We start from the raw sequence: 15,698 nt of genomic DNA, 5'->3' as shown, positions 1-15,698 counted from the left end.
CTTTGCCTCTTCTTCACGGCGTTCAAGATTGCACGAGTTCCTGCCGTCATCCCTCCCACACCCTGCTGCATTCTCTTCTTTCTATGTATTCTTCTCCATACCACTAAAATTATTTTTCTCAAATTAATAAATGTGAAATTAAAAATAAAAGGCTGAAAATACAGATTGTTCCCTAATTAGGAAACATTTGGATATGCATTTAACAGGCTATATTAGAATATCGAAAAACTTTACCCAAGACAAGAGAGTGAAACGCAAGAAGACTATAAAATTATATCCGCATAACTTATAAAATTCAGTTTAATCTAAAGAATGAGATATAGAGAGAAAAGTATGTAGCCAAACGCAAGCTATTTATAGATCACGAGTTAATATAATGAAATTCGAATATTAACATTAAAATGACAAACGATACGCGTAATGATTTGATCTCTTTTTTGCGATTTTTAATGCTTTGGAAAATTATTACAACAAGGATAGTTCTTGATTCTTATTACAGGCCCTTGCAAAAAAAAAAAAAGGAATTATAACGGAGAACGGAAAATTTGAAAAAAGGGTTTCCGATCATAAAATCTGAAACTCCGATTGCTTCTATATATTTATATATATTTATAATTTGTACGTACTAGAAAAATTTTGGAAAAAAGTTAGAAAATTTTCAGAAAAAAGTAGACAAAACTTTTTTTAGGGTTTTTCCCTGAGAAGGGAAGCCAATCCGGTGACGACGACCTTATTTCCTCTGTCATAACTCCTGGGCTTCAATGCCGGAGGTTGCCACGTCATCATTAACGGCTTTACCGGCTTCTCTTCCTCGCTGCCGGAAAATTTAACCGGCAGCGGCGATGTAAGCAACGTTGCCGATTTGGTCTCGTTGCTACTGGACTCTAAAGACGCGGACGACGGCGTTTTCTCACCAAAAATCAGCTCTAATTCTCCAAACTCAGAATCAGATATTTCTTTAATCTCAGCAGCTTCAGCTAACTCCTCCTCCTCCTCCTTGACCTCACTCTCGTCTCCGGCCTGTGCTTCGGCCACGCCGTCGGTCCCAGTTGCTGTTTTCTCGGCTCCGGCTTGTGCTACGGCGGCGGTATCAATTATTCGAGTGTGAGGGCTAAGCCACTTGGATTTTATGTACTCGGCTTTACGCCAGGGAGCGATGTGCATGCCTTTCTTCTTCAAACTCAACCGAGCCGCTTCCGAGACGATCGACACTATTTGCAGAAGCCGATCGGATTTTCCGACGAAGATGAACGGCAGCGACAGAAGAACCGCCTTGTAACTCCCCGTCGATCGGGCAATCTCAAACTCCGATCGAAAATCTACATCAACCAACACTCTTTCCCCTTCCACTATCACATCAATGTACTCATATTCACCTGAACAATTTTCAAAAGAAAACAATTCAGTACAAAATTGACCAAAATTTAATACATCAATAAAGCACATACAAAAGGGAAAAAATAAATCATCTACCCGCAGGTACAGAAGAAGTCTTTTCCCATTTGGATTTGCAGATGGAAGCATTGTAGCCAAGTTTCGAGAGTTCATCGGTCACAATTTTTCGCAAATCGTCTTTACGCTTGCAAGCTTTGTTTTTCTCAACAATTTTTGAGGTATCAGCTAATAGATTTCTCTCGGCCACACTTGCACACGGAATTAAGCTCTGAATTATCGCGACAAAAGTAACAATCAGATTGATTCGAAATAACGAATGGAAATTCATAGATATATAGTTCATAGTTCTGTGATAGTTCTCTTACCTTGAGAGTATCAGAGAAATCACCGAAGGAGGAGTTTGTAACTGAGTCAGCGAAACCGTCAAACTCGTCATCGGAGCTATCATTGGTGTTGCCGTTGAAACAATTGCAACGATTCAGTCCACATTTAGCAGTCGACGGCTTTTCATTGTTCTCCTCGATGAAATTCTGAACCATCTGGCCCAAACAAACTGAGCTCGGCTCAAACTCAGTAACTGCTCCTCCATCTTTTTCATAAGGCAATTCAATGCCGGTGCCGGCGGCATTCGGCTTCTCTACTGCCGACGAAATCCGTAAGACACTGGGGAACGGTCGATCGAAGAACCTTTTGAGTCGCGATTTCACCACAGGCTTTGCTGTATCGTTTTGGATCGATTCTCTGTATGTCGGAGAATCGATCGGCTGAATTTTCATCGGAGGCATCCTCTGTTAATCGTACACTCCCTCTCTCTCTCTCTCTCTCTCTCGTTCTCTGTGTAGAGCCTAATTATACTCTGCGTCAGTTCTGCTCAATTTTCAGAGCTTTTAAAAACCTACTCGCTTTGCGTGATGATGTCAAAATCAAAAATCAGAATTCTGCATCTGAAACCATTCAACTAAAAGCAGCCCAAAATCCTTACAGACAACTTCACTTTTCCGCACAGATACACGAAGAAAAAGGAAAAGCTCACTAATACAAGAAAAATTAAAATAAAATTTCACCTAAAATCAATGCTTTGAAAATATCAAGTTCATCATAATATTCACCTACACCACTTCCTTTACCAAAAATTGGACCAAAGTTTACAGTTTTACACAACTGCACATCATCCAATCAACATCATCACCGTCACATATATCAACGATAACCTCATCGAATCAATCAAAGCAGTCATACGTACTTTTACTTTTAAAGAAAAAGGAAAGATTGGCCAAAATTTGGATTCGGAGTTGAGGAAAAGAAAAGAATGAGTGTATTTTTAGGTCAAGGTTTTTTCATGGAAAACGTGACTATAATGAACAGAAACACGAGCATTGCATTTGTGAAGAAAGGAATATGTCGCCGGAATATTCATTTTCCGACGGGAGGTCGTTATCGCCGGGAAAGGGGAAACTATGTGAAGGAGAAAAATGAATGACTTTTCATTTTCTCTACCTTTTTTTGCCTTTTGTTTTTCGCTCAGATTTTGGTTTTTTGTGAAGTTGAAGTTAAAATGATATACGAGATTTGAGGTGTTTATATAGCGGGAAGTGAGGTGAAGAACAACGAGGGTGGGGGGGTTGCTGACTAGGATATTAAATTCCACGTCGGAAATTACATGCACGAATTATTGTACAAATTACGGGGTTTTTGCTCAAGTGAAGGTATTAAGGCGTAGGGTAAAGTTAAGGGCTTTAAGATTATGACACGTAGTGAAAGGTGTTACGTGAACGGTTCAGATTAGAGCTATGGCCTATGTGAAGAGCGTGACCCTGGTTTTATGGGAGTTATGGCGTTGTTGGGGCAGAGGTAATTTGGCTGTTCTCATTCTTTTACTTTTCTTATGGGTAAAAACGTGCAGTTATTAATCATGGTTTAGTGAAAGAGGTAAATATGTTCAAACACATTATACATCTATTGGTATGATATAAATTATAGATGCGATTAATTTTTTATTAATCGTATTCTTTAACCATTAATCAGAATTTTCGAATTCGAGACTGTAAATTAAATAATCTTTAATAGAAAGCTCAAATTCGCAGATACGTTTTTTCTTAAGAAAAAAATTAGTTTTTTTCACTTTTAACTTGCGTCAGAAATTATTTACATTCGATATAATTTTTGTATATAACATACAAAATGTATATATATTCAAAAAATAAATAATAAAATTTCAGCTATTATTTTGACAATGGGTATATAGTGTCATTTTCCTAAAAAAGATTGCACCTACGGTAACAGTGTTACTGAGTGATTCTCTCACTCAAATAGTATTCTAGATAATTTAATTGTTCTATTCTCTTTCTTTTAATTTATGTGAACCTATTTGATTGGACACAGAATTTTAAAAAATAAAGAAGACTTTTAAATATGTGATGTAAAATGGGTCACATATATTTTGTATAGTTATAAATCATTGCATAAATATAAATTATTTTAAAATTATAAAAGATGTTACTCTTTTTTGGAGGAAATAAAAAAAAGATTTATATAAATTGAAACAGAGATTAGTTTTTATTTTTGGCATAGATGTCACAGTCAACTGTTATATCAACTTCTTCAACAAATGGTTTTGATCATATGAAAGTGTAATGTTGAGGATTTTGGTGAAAACTAGCTTTATTTAGTCAAATTTTCATGCTTCATGACATTACATTCTCTCTGTTTTTATTATTGCCCTATAAGGCCCTAGTGTCCTATTAAGTATGGGACCATTGGTATTAGCATTATTGAATTATGACCACATCATTGTAATTATTTTGTCTTTAATTTTTAATGAACACTTAAATTGACCTTGACTGCACTTAGTGGTGTCAATAGATATTCAAAAATCGACTAAATCGATCGAACCGTACCACACGGAACCGAATTTTAAATTTCTTGTTAAGAAACCGTAGGTTTTTATATAAATTTCTAACCGCACCGATAATTAGGGTAGGTTTTTTATTTTATAAAAATAAACCGAAAAAATACCGAACCGTACCGAATAAATTTTACATATGAAAAATATATTTCTCTAGTAAGTTTAAAAATAATAATGCATTAAAATTTTCTTTGGGCATTAAATTTTAAGAATTATGAACTAAGTTATTTTAATTATCTTTATTAGCAAGACGCAAAGTATTCTAGCGATAATGAGTAACAAACTACGATGTATTGAATATGTTTCTTTTCATATAATTTAGATTTATCTTTTTGAATATTTAATTTTCTATAGACTTTATTCTTCAGTCCCAACTTGGTTAATATCTTTCCACTCGTGTGATTTATATTTTATTTGCCTTTGCTTGATTTCTTTTACGTTGTTGTAGAATAGTTGATGGATCTATACTCTAACCATTTTTTTTTAATTCATCACCCTTTAAACAGTAAAAATGTCTAGAGAATTTTGTCAAGTCCTATAAAAGAATGTATGTTATTGCATTCTACTTCTAATGGTGAATTTTACATAATATTTAAAAGAATACCGAAAATTAACCGAACCGTACCGATAACAAAGAGAAACCGACATGATTGAGACGGTTTCGAAAAGTCTAATTTTGGTTATACATAATAGAATAATCGAAAAATTAGTATGGTACAAATTTTATAAAATAAATGGCCGAACCGAACCATTGACACCCCTAACGGAACGGATAGAATTTCCCTCACGTACACACACATATACAAATACATGTGTATATATAATATACGTAAGAGCCCGATTCAGAATTGGATATTTAGCTCATCATCGAACTCATTACTCGTTTTAATTATTGGATTCTTAATTATATATTTAAACTTATTTAATAAATTTTATAATACAAATACAAATTTAAGAAGAAACTGCATAATTCATTGGGACTCATATGTACTAATAAGCTAGCCCCGCCCCTGTGTATGTATAGACGTATATTTCTTATAATGTCCTATAAGATATATATTGTGTATTAAGTTTTTGGTTTCGATTGGTGTAAATTCAATCACTAGAATTTAAGATGATAAGAAATGATCTATTGGTAACAAATAGCTACCTATTAAGCAAAGAAAATCTTATTTTAAAAGCTTAAAAATAAAAATTATATATATATCATCTATTTTTGGCATTAAACAAAGTTATTTTGAAATACAAATCACACATTTATTAATTGGTACAATTCTTTTTTCATAGTTCATACGATCACTTTTTTTTTTCTTTTTTTCCCCTCAAAGATTTCTGAAGTTTACGAATACTACAATTAAATTGCACTGTATTATTGGTCCAGTTAAACGCAAAAAGATTCCATTTGGCATTAAATTGGTTTTTGGGTCAAAAAAAAAATTGAATAGATACCTTGACCATTGCTCTGGTTGCTTGACAATAGGGGTAATGTTTAGCATTTTATTTCTTTTTCTTTTTCTTTTTCTTTTTTCGTCTTTAGCATTTTATTTCTGAAACCATTTTTTGATGGGGTCCATGGCTATAAGTTAAAGGTCATACCAAGTACACTGCACTTTACTCAATTAGAAAAGCCTAAGACTAACAACTTTATTTTATATGCTATATTTTTCATGTGAAAAATTGATCTACTCTCTTCATATAAATGAATCCTAAAGAATTGATTATTTAGTGTAGTGCTTTAGCGAAGTCGAAAACACAATAAACTGTTGTTTTCATATTCATAGCCCCTATGCAATAAATTTTTTTAACAAAATATGGTAGCTTTACACACTAATTCAAAAATTAATTATTTTTTTTTGTCATACTACTTACTCTATCTCCAAAAGAAGAGGATTACTATCTTCGATCCACTTTAATTGATTTTTTTGTCATTTTTTTTATAGTCCATAATATTAATTTTTTCAGATATCAAGAAAGAATTAATTTTTTTTTTCAAAGTTGTTTTTGAAGTAAAAAATCAATGTGTTTTTGTTGTATTTTTATTAAATAAATTAACATTAATATAATCTATTTTATTATTAATTAATATTAAAAGATGAATTCCTTAATATGTATGAAAATAACAAAAAAAAATTTGATTAAAGTGGAATGGAGGGAGTAATATTTTACAAGCTTTTACGTAATTTTTAACTATAAATAGTAAGTATGAATTACGGAATTAAACTGTTTTCTCAATCATTATAATTTATTTTTTTAAAATATTTAAAGTGGGTCCACATGGCCGACCAACAAAGAATAATGGGGGTCCACATGGCACTTTCTTTTTTGTGATTGTTCTCCTAAAGAAAACATGACTGCCAGGCAAAGTTAACTTCCAAAAATCCAAAATCAGATAAAGTTTGAAATTTGTGAACAATTTATTGAGTTTTACAAAAATAAGAAAGAGGTAAATAAAAAAGAAAAAGATAGACAAAAGATGGAATAGCTTGTTGCCAAGTGTCCATTTAACTTTAAGGGGACCATTCCTTTTCCTTTCCCTAGCTGTTTTCCTTTTCTCTGTGTGCTTTAAACTCAATTCAATTTCGTTTGGTCCATTCTACTTCGAGTTTTCTAGTATGATGAATTGAAGTCAAAGACGAATCAAGATAATTTGTCTTCAAACCAATTGACGAAAGGCTGAAAGATGATACGTGCAAAGTAGACTCCGCACCTATTGTGCTACTTTGTCTTAAATTTGATGAGTTCAAGAAATTAATACGGTATATTTTTCCTATAAGATAACTTGTGTTAAATTAAAAAAAGGATATTTGAAAATTTTGAAGCGTATATGACACATTATAAACTCAAAAAACCATCCAAATATTTTATCTTTTAACAACATATAAATTTCCTAATATTTCTTTTTATCACTATATACTTCAAAATTAACTTTATACTAGTATTTCTTGAATTGTGTTGTAAAAATAGCACTTACTGTCATACTCAAACTGTTGCCTACTACCAGCCCATCATAATTAACTGTGTTTACTTCTTTTTTAGTTTCTACTGATTTATATTTCTCCTTTTTTTCTTTTTCTTTTTTAAAATATTTCCTATTTTTTGTTTTTTAATTAGTTTCGAAAATTGCCCGTCGTTTTCTTTTTTTAGTATTTTAAATTTCTGAGAATGACATATGAGATGCACATGAAATAAATTTTGTTTTAGGTCTAAATGTCCATTGGTAATAGATATTCTATTTAATCTGATGTCAGCCCCTAGTTTCATATATACATAAATGTTTTAAAAGAACAGAACGATTTTTTTTTTTTTTTTGTATTAATTTTATGAGTGTTTGCATTTGATTTTGAGAAAATTGTTTATTGATATGGAAAAAATGAAATAAAAAAAAGTGTCAATAGTAACATGGCCCATGGTTGCTATTGGATGACATTTTGGGCCTAGTAATGTATTTGTACTCCAAATTTCAGATAAGGCTGTGGGGCCCATATTGTAGGCCATCATGTGAGTTTAGAAAATAAATTGGTTATAAATAAAAGAAAAAGGATCAAAAATAATCTTATACTATGAGTAAAAGATTATTTTTGCAAGTTGTTATACTTTCGTTCTACTATTATCCCTGACGTTATAAAATTGATGCAGAAATACCTCTCCTTCGTTACGATCAGGGGCGGCTCAACGAATCTCGTGGCCTAAAGCGAAATCATATTTAGAGGCCATTACAATTTTTTTCAAAAAAAATAGGAAAAAGAGAACAAAAAATAAAGTGGAGGACTATCGAATATTGAGGTCCAGAACTCAAAGTAAAAATTTTGATTCGGCTATCATCATAAATCAGAAAAAAATAAAATAAACGTACATAACATAATAGCTTACGTTTCGAGTATTAACGGTGTAAAAAATATTTACTCTGTCCGATCAATTTAAACGGTGATTCTAGTTCATTCTATTAAGTAACACTTATTGGTGAATATCTAAAATAAATTATAAATAACCAAATATAATATGTAAAGAAAATCGGTGCATGAATGTTTTTGTGTTCATGTAGTTTCAGAGAACATTATAAAAGAAATTTATTATATTGTCGATATATATAACTTAAATCTTATATGTAAAAGATAAAATTAAAATAGAAAAGTGAAGCAAATATATTAATTAATGAGGGAAGAAAATTATCATAATTTATAAATTTATTTTATAAAATAACCTCAATCAAATAGCAAAAAATATACTATATCAAAACTAATTATTTATATAAATTATATAGTATATAATAATAATAATAATAATAATAATAATAATAATAAATAAATAAATAAATAAATAAATAAATAAATAAAAGAATAATAATAAAAAATGGGGAAGGTAAAAATTTGGGGCCTAAGGCAATGGCCTCACTGCCCAAAATCTTAGAGCCGCCCCTGGTTATGACTATCTACTATGGCCAACACCATTCCACATGGTTTATACATGTTAAAGACAAATATACCCTTTAAATTAAAGTAAGTAATCTCTACGTCATAACTCTTTTTATTATTAATTATTATTTTTTGATTTTTATATTGTTAATTATTGTATAATAATCCACTCGTTATTATCTATTGTATAAATAACTCTTATATTATGATTTTTGAATAATTAATATGTGAACTAAATGATCTTTTAAACCGTGCAATCGAAATAGTTCCTGATCTAACCCGTGTATAGTTTTATTATAAAGTACATATTTAGAGTAAAAATCTTCTTCATTAGGTAAATGGTCAAAAAACCTAAGAAAAAAGATTAAGAATACTGTATTCTTGCACGCATACGACATACTGGTAGTACGTAAATAACAAACAAATATAGTAATGGAGTGGTAAGTATTTCTTGATTCTGAATTAGAGGTCTCGGGTTCGAGACGTATGAAATCGTCTTTGTTCGGAAACGCTTTAGCCCTAATATAAAATTTTTTAGAGCGAATTTGTATTTAATCGGTTTCTAATACGAGTATCGGACATGGGATAGGAAACCAAAAGAAAGTAGTACAATACTCCATCCGTCTCATATTATATGTCATGATTCTCTTGTACACGACTCTTAAAAAAATTAATTACGATGAAATTTAGACTACTTTACCCTTATTCATGTCTTAATATTTAATTTTTCTTTATTTATATTTGAACAAAGTTATTCATAATTGAGATGTTTGTAGTCTCCAATGATAATAATTACTAAGGGTAAAAAAAAAAATATAATCATTTTATTTTTAAATTTTAAAGTCTCAAATAATTTGAGACAACTATATTTAGTAACCACGACTAATAATATTAGACGGAAGGACCCATACTTAAAAAATAAATCCACTAAACGACAATGTACCATTTTGTGCAAACAGAAGTTATTACGTGTGAATTGGGAACAGAGAAACTATCATTTCAAACTGGTCCCCACCGGACAACCATTGACAATATCTCCACACGGATACATTAAGCCACACGTGTAAAAGGACTAATATTTTAAATCTAATTAATTATACCGTCGCCTAAGATTTCTTCTATAACAATTCAATTTTTATGTAGTTTTCACCATTAAACAGACGCTCTGATAAGTAATAACAATTGGTGTTAAAACTAAAATAGTAACTTAATGTTTGCCAATATAGGGGAAAGACAGCACGGTACACGAAGTATTTCAAGTTCACGCAGGGTTCGAGGAAGAGCTGTACTCTAAGGATGTGATGAAAATGACAATCTACCCTGATGCAAGTATTAATGACTGATTCCACGACTCGAATCCGTGACTTATAGGTCACACGGAGATAACTTTAAAAAGAAAGTGAATCTTTTATTTCCTTGATATAGTATGATAAGAAGAGCAAAAAATCCATATTAATTTCCAAAAATATATTGAATAATTAAAAGAAATGGAATGGTCTGACCGAGAATTTCTTACAATTGCACTAATTATTTTTAAATTGGAACACCTTGACTTGACCTAATAATAGGGAAAACGAAAGTCAATAATATCGTGAGATATTTTCAAATGTGAATCCTTAACAAAGAAAAGTTAGCAATATACAACTGTATAGCCATCAAAAACCTAACAACAATAATAATATAATTGTAATCTAACAAGTAAGGTTTTAAGAGTGTAGTGTGTATACAAATTTTATTCATATTTTGTGAAGATAGAGAGACGGTTTCCGATAAACACTTGATTTAAAAAAATAAAATCTCGACATTGATGAAAAGGAAATACAATATCGAAGTAACCATATAAAAAGAGAAACAATAGCAATAATAATAAGATAAGAGGAAAACTGAAGCAAGAAAAACAACAATTAATAATAGAAATATAAAATAAAGAAATACTAGACTACTACTTCAACTACAGAACTGAAAGAAAGAACGTTGTATTACCTCCTAGCCTAAATAAAAACCTAAACCTTGCAAACGAAAATTACCCATTAAAACAAAATCAGACCCAAAAAGGAAAAGAATAATTAATAATTTACCCTCAATAAAATAAAGAAACATTTCAAAAAATGCAAAAAGAAAATGTAACTAGTCGTTACTGATTTTAATAAAAAAGGTATGTTTTTTCTTTCTGTGTAGGAACTTTAGAGAGACAATAGTATTAATAACACAATACTTTTTATGATTGTCTCTTGAAATAATCAAACCTCTTTCTTTAGCACTACTCATTATATCTTCTTTTTCTTTATAGACTTTTAAGAACATGGGATCGTAATTAAGTAGAGTACTAGTAGCTTTAATTTTATAACTCAGTATGTGCTTTTTGTTTACCTTGTTTTACCTTTTGTACGTTAAGGTAAAGTTGCACACTTTATGTATGGGGGAAAAGAATAATAATGAAATTATTGGGACCCAAATTTCATAATTAGATTTAGGGATATCAATCTCCTCGAAATCCTAATCTCATAATTATGCATTTTAAAATGGCCCTTAAAAATAAATAGTAGTATATATATGTTACTATCTTCTTTCTCCAAGCATAAATTAATCTTGAATATTTGTTCCATTATCTTTATAATTGAAATCTGATTATATTATTGCGTCATATAGAAAAGTTATCTAAAATATCAAATTGTTAGAAGTGGGATAAGTATGATATTGTTATTACTTGAGAAAAAAAATACAAACGATTAACGTCCTAAATGATATCAAAATTAGAATTGGTCATATACAGCACAAATCTGAATTAATTTAGTAGCTTAAAGTGTAAGCAAATATGAAGCGTCATTTTCTACTTAGCAATAGGGCCAGATCAAAAGTATGTGAAAATTAAAATTGTATTTAATCTGGATATGAATTTAACTTGGGAAAGAATTAATACGAGGGAAATGCATTATTTCACTTAAAATTGAACGAAATTATAAAATAGATGATGATTTATAAATATATGTTATTATTTTCAAACAACATTTATGTTCAATCGCCTACAAAATCAATGTGCAAATTAAGATTTAACATAAAAAAGTTTAACTCTGGTGCTTCAGACTCTTTTCATTCTTTTTGGAAAACGGACAAGGGATTATTTCCCATCAAATTATTGCAGTTTGAAGGAGGTTTTTGTAAAAGAAAATTTGCATGTGGGTCCTCTTAATTTCCTTTATTTGCATTTCACACCCCTCACTAAACTTCCACCAAATTAGATGAGACATCAAATTCCGAGTGTTAGAATTTTGATAGTACTTTGTACAATATTACACATCCCATCATAATTATGGAGTTTTTTGAGGGGTCCTCCTCAATTGTTTGTGTTATCACAATTATTTTAGTTCCTAGACATTAGAAGCTTATACTAGAAGCTGGTTTCTCTTTTTCACATTCTTTTTTTAATTGTTTTGATGCAAAATAGGAATATCTACCAATTGGGGTATCACATTTAGGTAAAATTATTCGCGCTTATAGCAAATTAATAAGTGCATTGTATGTGTTTGCACATTAGCCTAACTATACAACAACATACTCGGTGTTTTTTCATGGGGTCTGAGGAGAGTAGTGCATGTGCAAACCTTATCCCTACCTTGTGAAGATAGAAAACTGTTTTCGATAGACCTTTTCGGCTCAAGAAAAATATTTACCTAACCTAACTATGGTTAATTAATATATTTATATCCTATTAAATCATTTCACCATAATAAGTTGATGTAATTTAATGTAAACACCCGGTGCAAATGATTTTGTTCATAAAAGACTTGTCGCTTAATAGAACTATGAAGATTTTTTCCAATGTGGACTTATGCATGTGGAATTATTTAATAGTTTTTGTATTTTTTTTTCTTTCTTGATCATTGAAAGCAATGTTCATTTGTATAAACCAATTTTATTATATTGTCTTAAGGATTAGCAACCAATTTCTTTTTAGATATTTATCATTTCCTTCAACCTTTTGGCCAAACAAAAATTTTAATTTGTGACCACTTGTGCAAAGCATATCACTTTTGTCCTCTTATGTAAGAAAAAAAAAAACGTAACAAAGTAGAGGTTTGAATTTTTCAAAAGGTCAAAATCAAATTTATTAGTTTCTAACTTACTACCTAAAAGAAATTTTAAATATATCTTTTTTCATAAATCTTTCTGAAATACAAGCTCATCACAATATCTTAGTAGCTTGACTTGCAGGCTAAATTTAGTTTTCTCCTGGCAAAATGCCAAAGTTTGGTGACAACCTTTGAGAAGCTACATTTGTAAAATTCCACACTAATCTCATCCTATTTATTTATTTATTTATTTATTTATTTATTTATTTTTAAAAGGAATTATTTCAACATCTTATCCAAATAACTATAGAATACGTCAGTCTAATTATTAATTAATAAAACATCCTAGAAAGACCCCACCTCAAACATTATTTCGTTGGCCAACAAATCCCTAAATGTTAAATATAGTCAATACCTATATCCCCCCCCCCTCTGCACCCTACACTCCTTTGTTTTTATAATTCCTACAAATACAAATTTTCCTTATCCATAAGGACAAGATAATTAGAAGCAAATGGATCATTTAAGTAGAGGCGGAGCCGGGATATGAATGAGTAATTTTAGTTTTTAAGTTATGGAGTATTTAGTGTTTAAATTAATAATTTATATATATTTAATGAATTTCTTAATACAAATACTTAATTTGATTTAAAGTTACTGAGTTCGGTCTAACCTGTAAGTTATACTCTAACTCTGTTCATGTGTTTAAGTTTTGGGTTTAGAGTACCATTGAACCTATTTGTGTCGATTTATACTAAGTTAGTATAAGTATATATACCTTTTAATTTTGTTCAAGTAGTTTTATACATAATTCGAGCCAAATATAGTGTTTATGCCTACACAAATTGTTCATATCTTATATTTCTGGGCGGGTTGGACAGTTTGGATGAGTTTGGGCTCAAATTGCCACCCCTAAGCATAACGTATAATTTCTCCGTCTCAATTTATGTGAAGAGGTTCGCCATACAGAAGTCAAAGCACTTAATTTTCAATGTGAATTCGCACAACACTATTCAATTAACTTAGAAAGAATTTTAGAAAATTGCAATAAAAGAATAAAAACACCTTCATTTAAAATGAAACGAACAGAGCAGTACGTAGATTTAGTTGTAAACATTCAAGATTATGTAGATGTATGTAGGTGTATATATTATTTAGCTTATATTTTATGTTGTTTTTGTGGGACGATCCGATCCAAAAAAAGTCATGTCAATGGTGTGTGGGGAACACTTATATTTGTCTAAAAATATTAAATCTTGATTAACTATAGATGAAAAATGACCCACATGAAAGTAGAGGTTTGCTTTATATCATAGCTATGTTTTTATTTATTTATTTATTTATTTATTTATTTATTTATTATTTTGCCTTGTAATCTTCAATGTTCTTAAGCTCTCAAAGATAATCTTTCAAATCGTCTCTTTGCTGTCATCGTATATTTTAAGGAAATACAATTTTCTAATCTTCATGATATATAGTATTTTCATTGTGATACCCTAATAAAAGAAAAAAACACCATTTATCAAAATTGGAGAAGTGGCTTTTCATATTCATTAGCGTGCCGTTATATTATATTGGTTTTATTAAAATACAAGAGGATAAGGGTCTATCTTTCTTCAAGATATCGAAACGATTTTCAAAAGAGCATGACAAAGCATCCCGGACAGGTTCGGAGAAGGACGGCACCCGAAAGGGTATGATATATATAGACAATTTATCCACGGCTCGAACCCATACATATAGGGCTCACAAAAGTAACTTTACTGTTACACTTCGAAACGATTTTAAAGTGTGGAAGATTTCAATCGGGCTATCTCTGAAGAAAGGTAGCGGCACGAAGGATATTTCACATCTCGATTAAATAGCTAACACGGGACTGGGTTAAGCATAGCGAGTGACAATACATGTCCGCTCATAAGACCGAATACAAATTTAATGCTAAAAAGATATTTGGTTAAACTTATAAGCTGATTAAACTAGCTTAATCTCAACCGAGAATTAATTATAACCCATAAAATTGGAATCATACTAAAATATTTTGTTGCATGGCCTATATTTTGAAGCTACATTATTCACAATGACCATGTTTTTACTACTCGGGGAAAAAAATAGGGTATCAAAACTTCACAAGAGAAATAATGATTTTATTTAAAGTGAGAAAATGACTGATAAAGACATGAAGCTTGTTCTGATAAGGAAAAACTATGTAAAATACAAGGCATTATTTTTGTTCATTTCTCTTTATCAATACTATACTTCTAGTCAGATTCATCATAGTAGTAGTTTGAATTCTTGCTTTTGGCTTCTTTTCTTTACTTTGGTAAAAAACCTAAACATTACAATATCCTTTAAAAAATTAATTATGCACTTATTAATCTCTTCATCCCAAAAAAATTTGCAAAGTTCAAAATACTTTGATCGAATTATTTAATTAGTAGTCTCAAACCAAACATTGATTCTTTATTTTTTTAAATAAGATTTAAATATTTAAAACTCACCTAAAATTTAAAGTATGAATCACAGTTTTGTATAACTGAAAATATCCGAAATTTTTCTAAAGTTATAATCAAAGAAACATATAAAATAATATAGTAATATTTCTAAATTGACTTTTATTTTTTTGGGTATAACCTCTTGTATCCTGTCTCATTGAGTCGGCTAATTCAGATTCATGTTGTGTAAGACCATTAAATGGAGAAGTGCTTTCTATCAAGGGTTTTTCCGTTCCCAGGGCTTGAACTCTACAACTCTCTGGTTAAGATTAAAGGGATTGATCTCATTCTTCCCACCACATCCCTTGTTGGTCACCAGGGGCGGATCTAGCCTTATGTTTATGAGTTCCCGTGAATCGAGTAACTTTTGCCTAAATTTTGTATAATTTATATTAAAAAATTACTGAATATTTACAATTATTTG

At 30.4% G+C, this 15,698-nt stretch overlaps 1 protein-coding gene across 1 annotated transcript; it reads right to left on the bottom strand.

The window, feature by feature from the left end:
• Positions 1–412: 412 nt before the first annotated feature.
• LOC107777544 (uncharacterized) lies at positions 413–2,953 on the bottom strand. The gene is made up of 3 exons (XM_016597585.2): positions 1,761–2,953; positions 1,474–1,663; positions 413–1,376 (listed from the first exon to the last, which is right to left on the bottom strand). Exons 1-3 carry the CDS (start codon positions 2,178–2,180, stop codon positions 685–687), a joined length of 1,302 nt encoding a protein of 433 aa, XP_016453071.1. The 5' UTR covers positions 2,181–2,953; the 3' UTR covers positions 413–684.
• Positions 2,954–15,698: the final 12,745 nt, after the last annotated feature.

This window comes from Nicotiana tabacum, chromosome 14 (genome assembly GCF_000715075.1).
Source record: "Nicotiana tabacum cultivar K326 chromosome 14, ASM71507v2, whole genome shotgun sequence".
NCBI classification, from domain to species: domain Eukaryota; kingdom Viridiplantae; phylum Streptophyta; class Magnoliopsida; order Solanales; family Solanaceae; genus Nicotiana; species Nicotiana tabacum.
The sequence above is the reverse complement of the archived record's forward strand: the minus strand, read 5'-3'. Positions and strand labels throughout refer to the sequence as shown.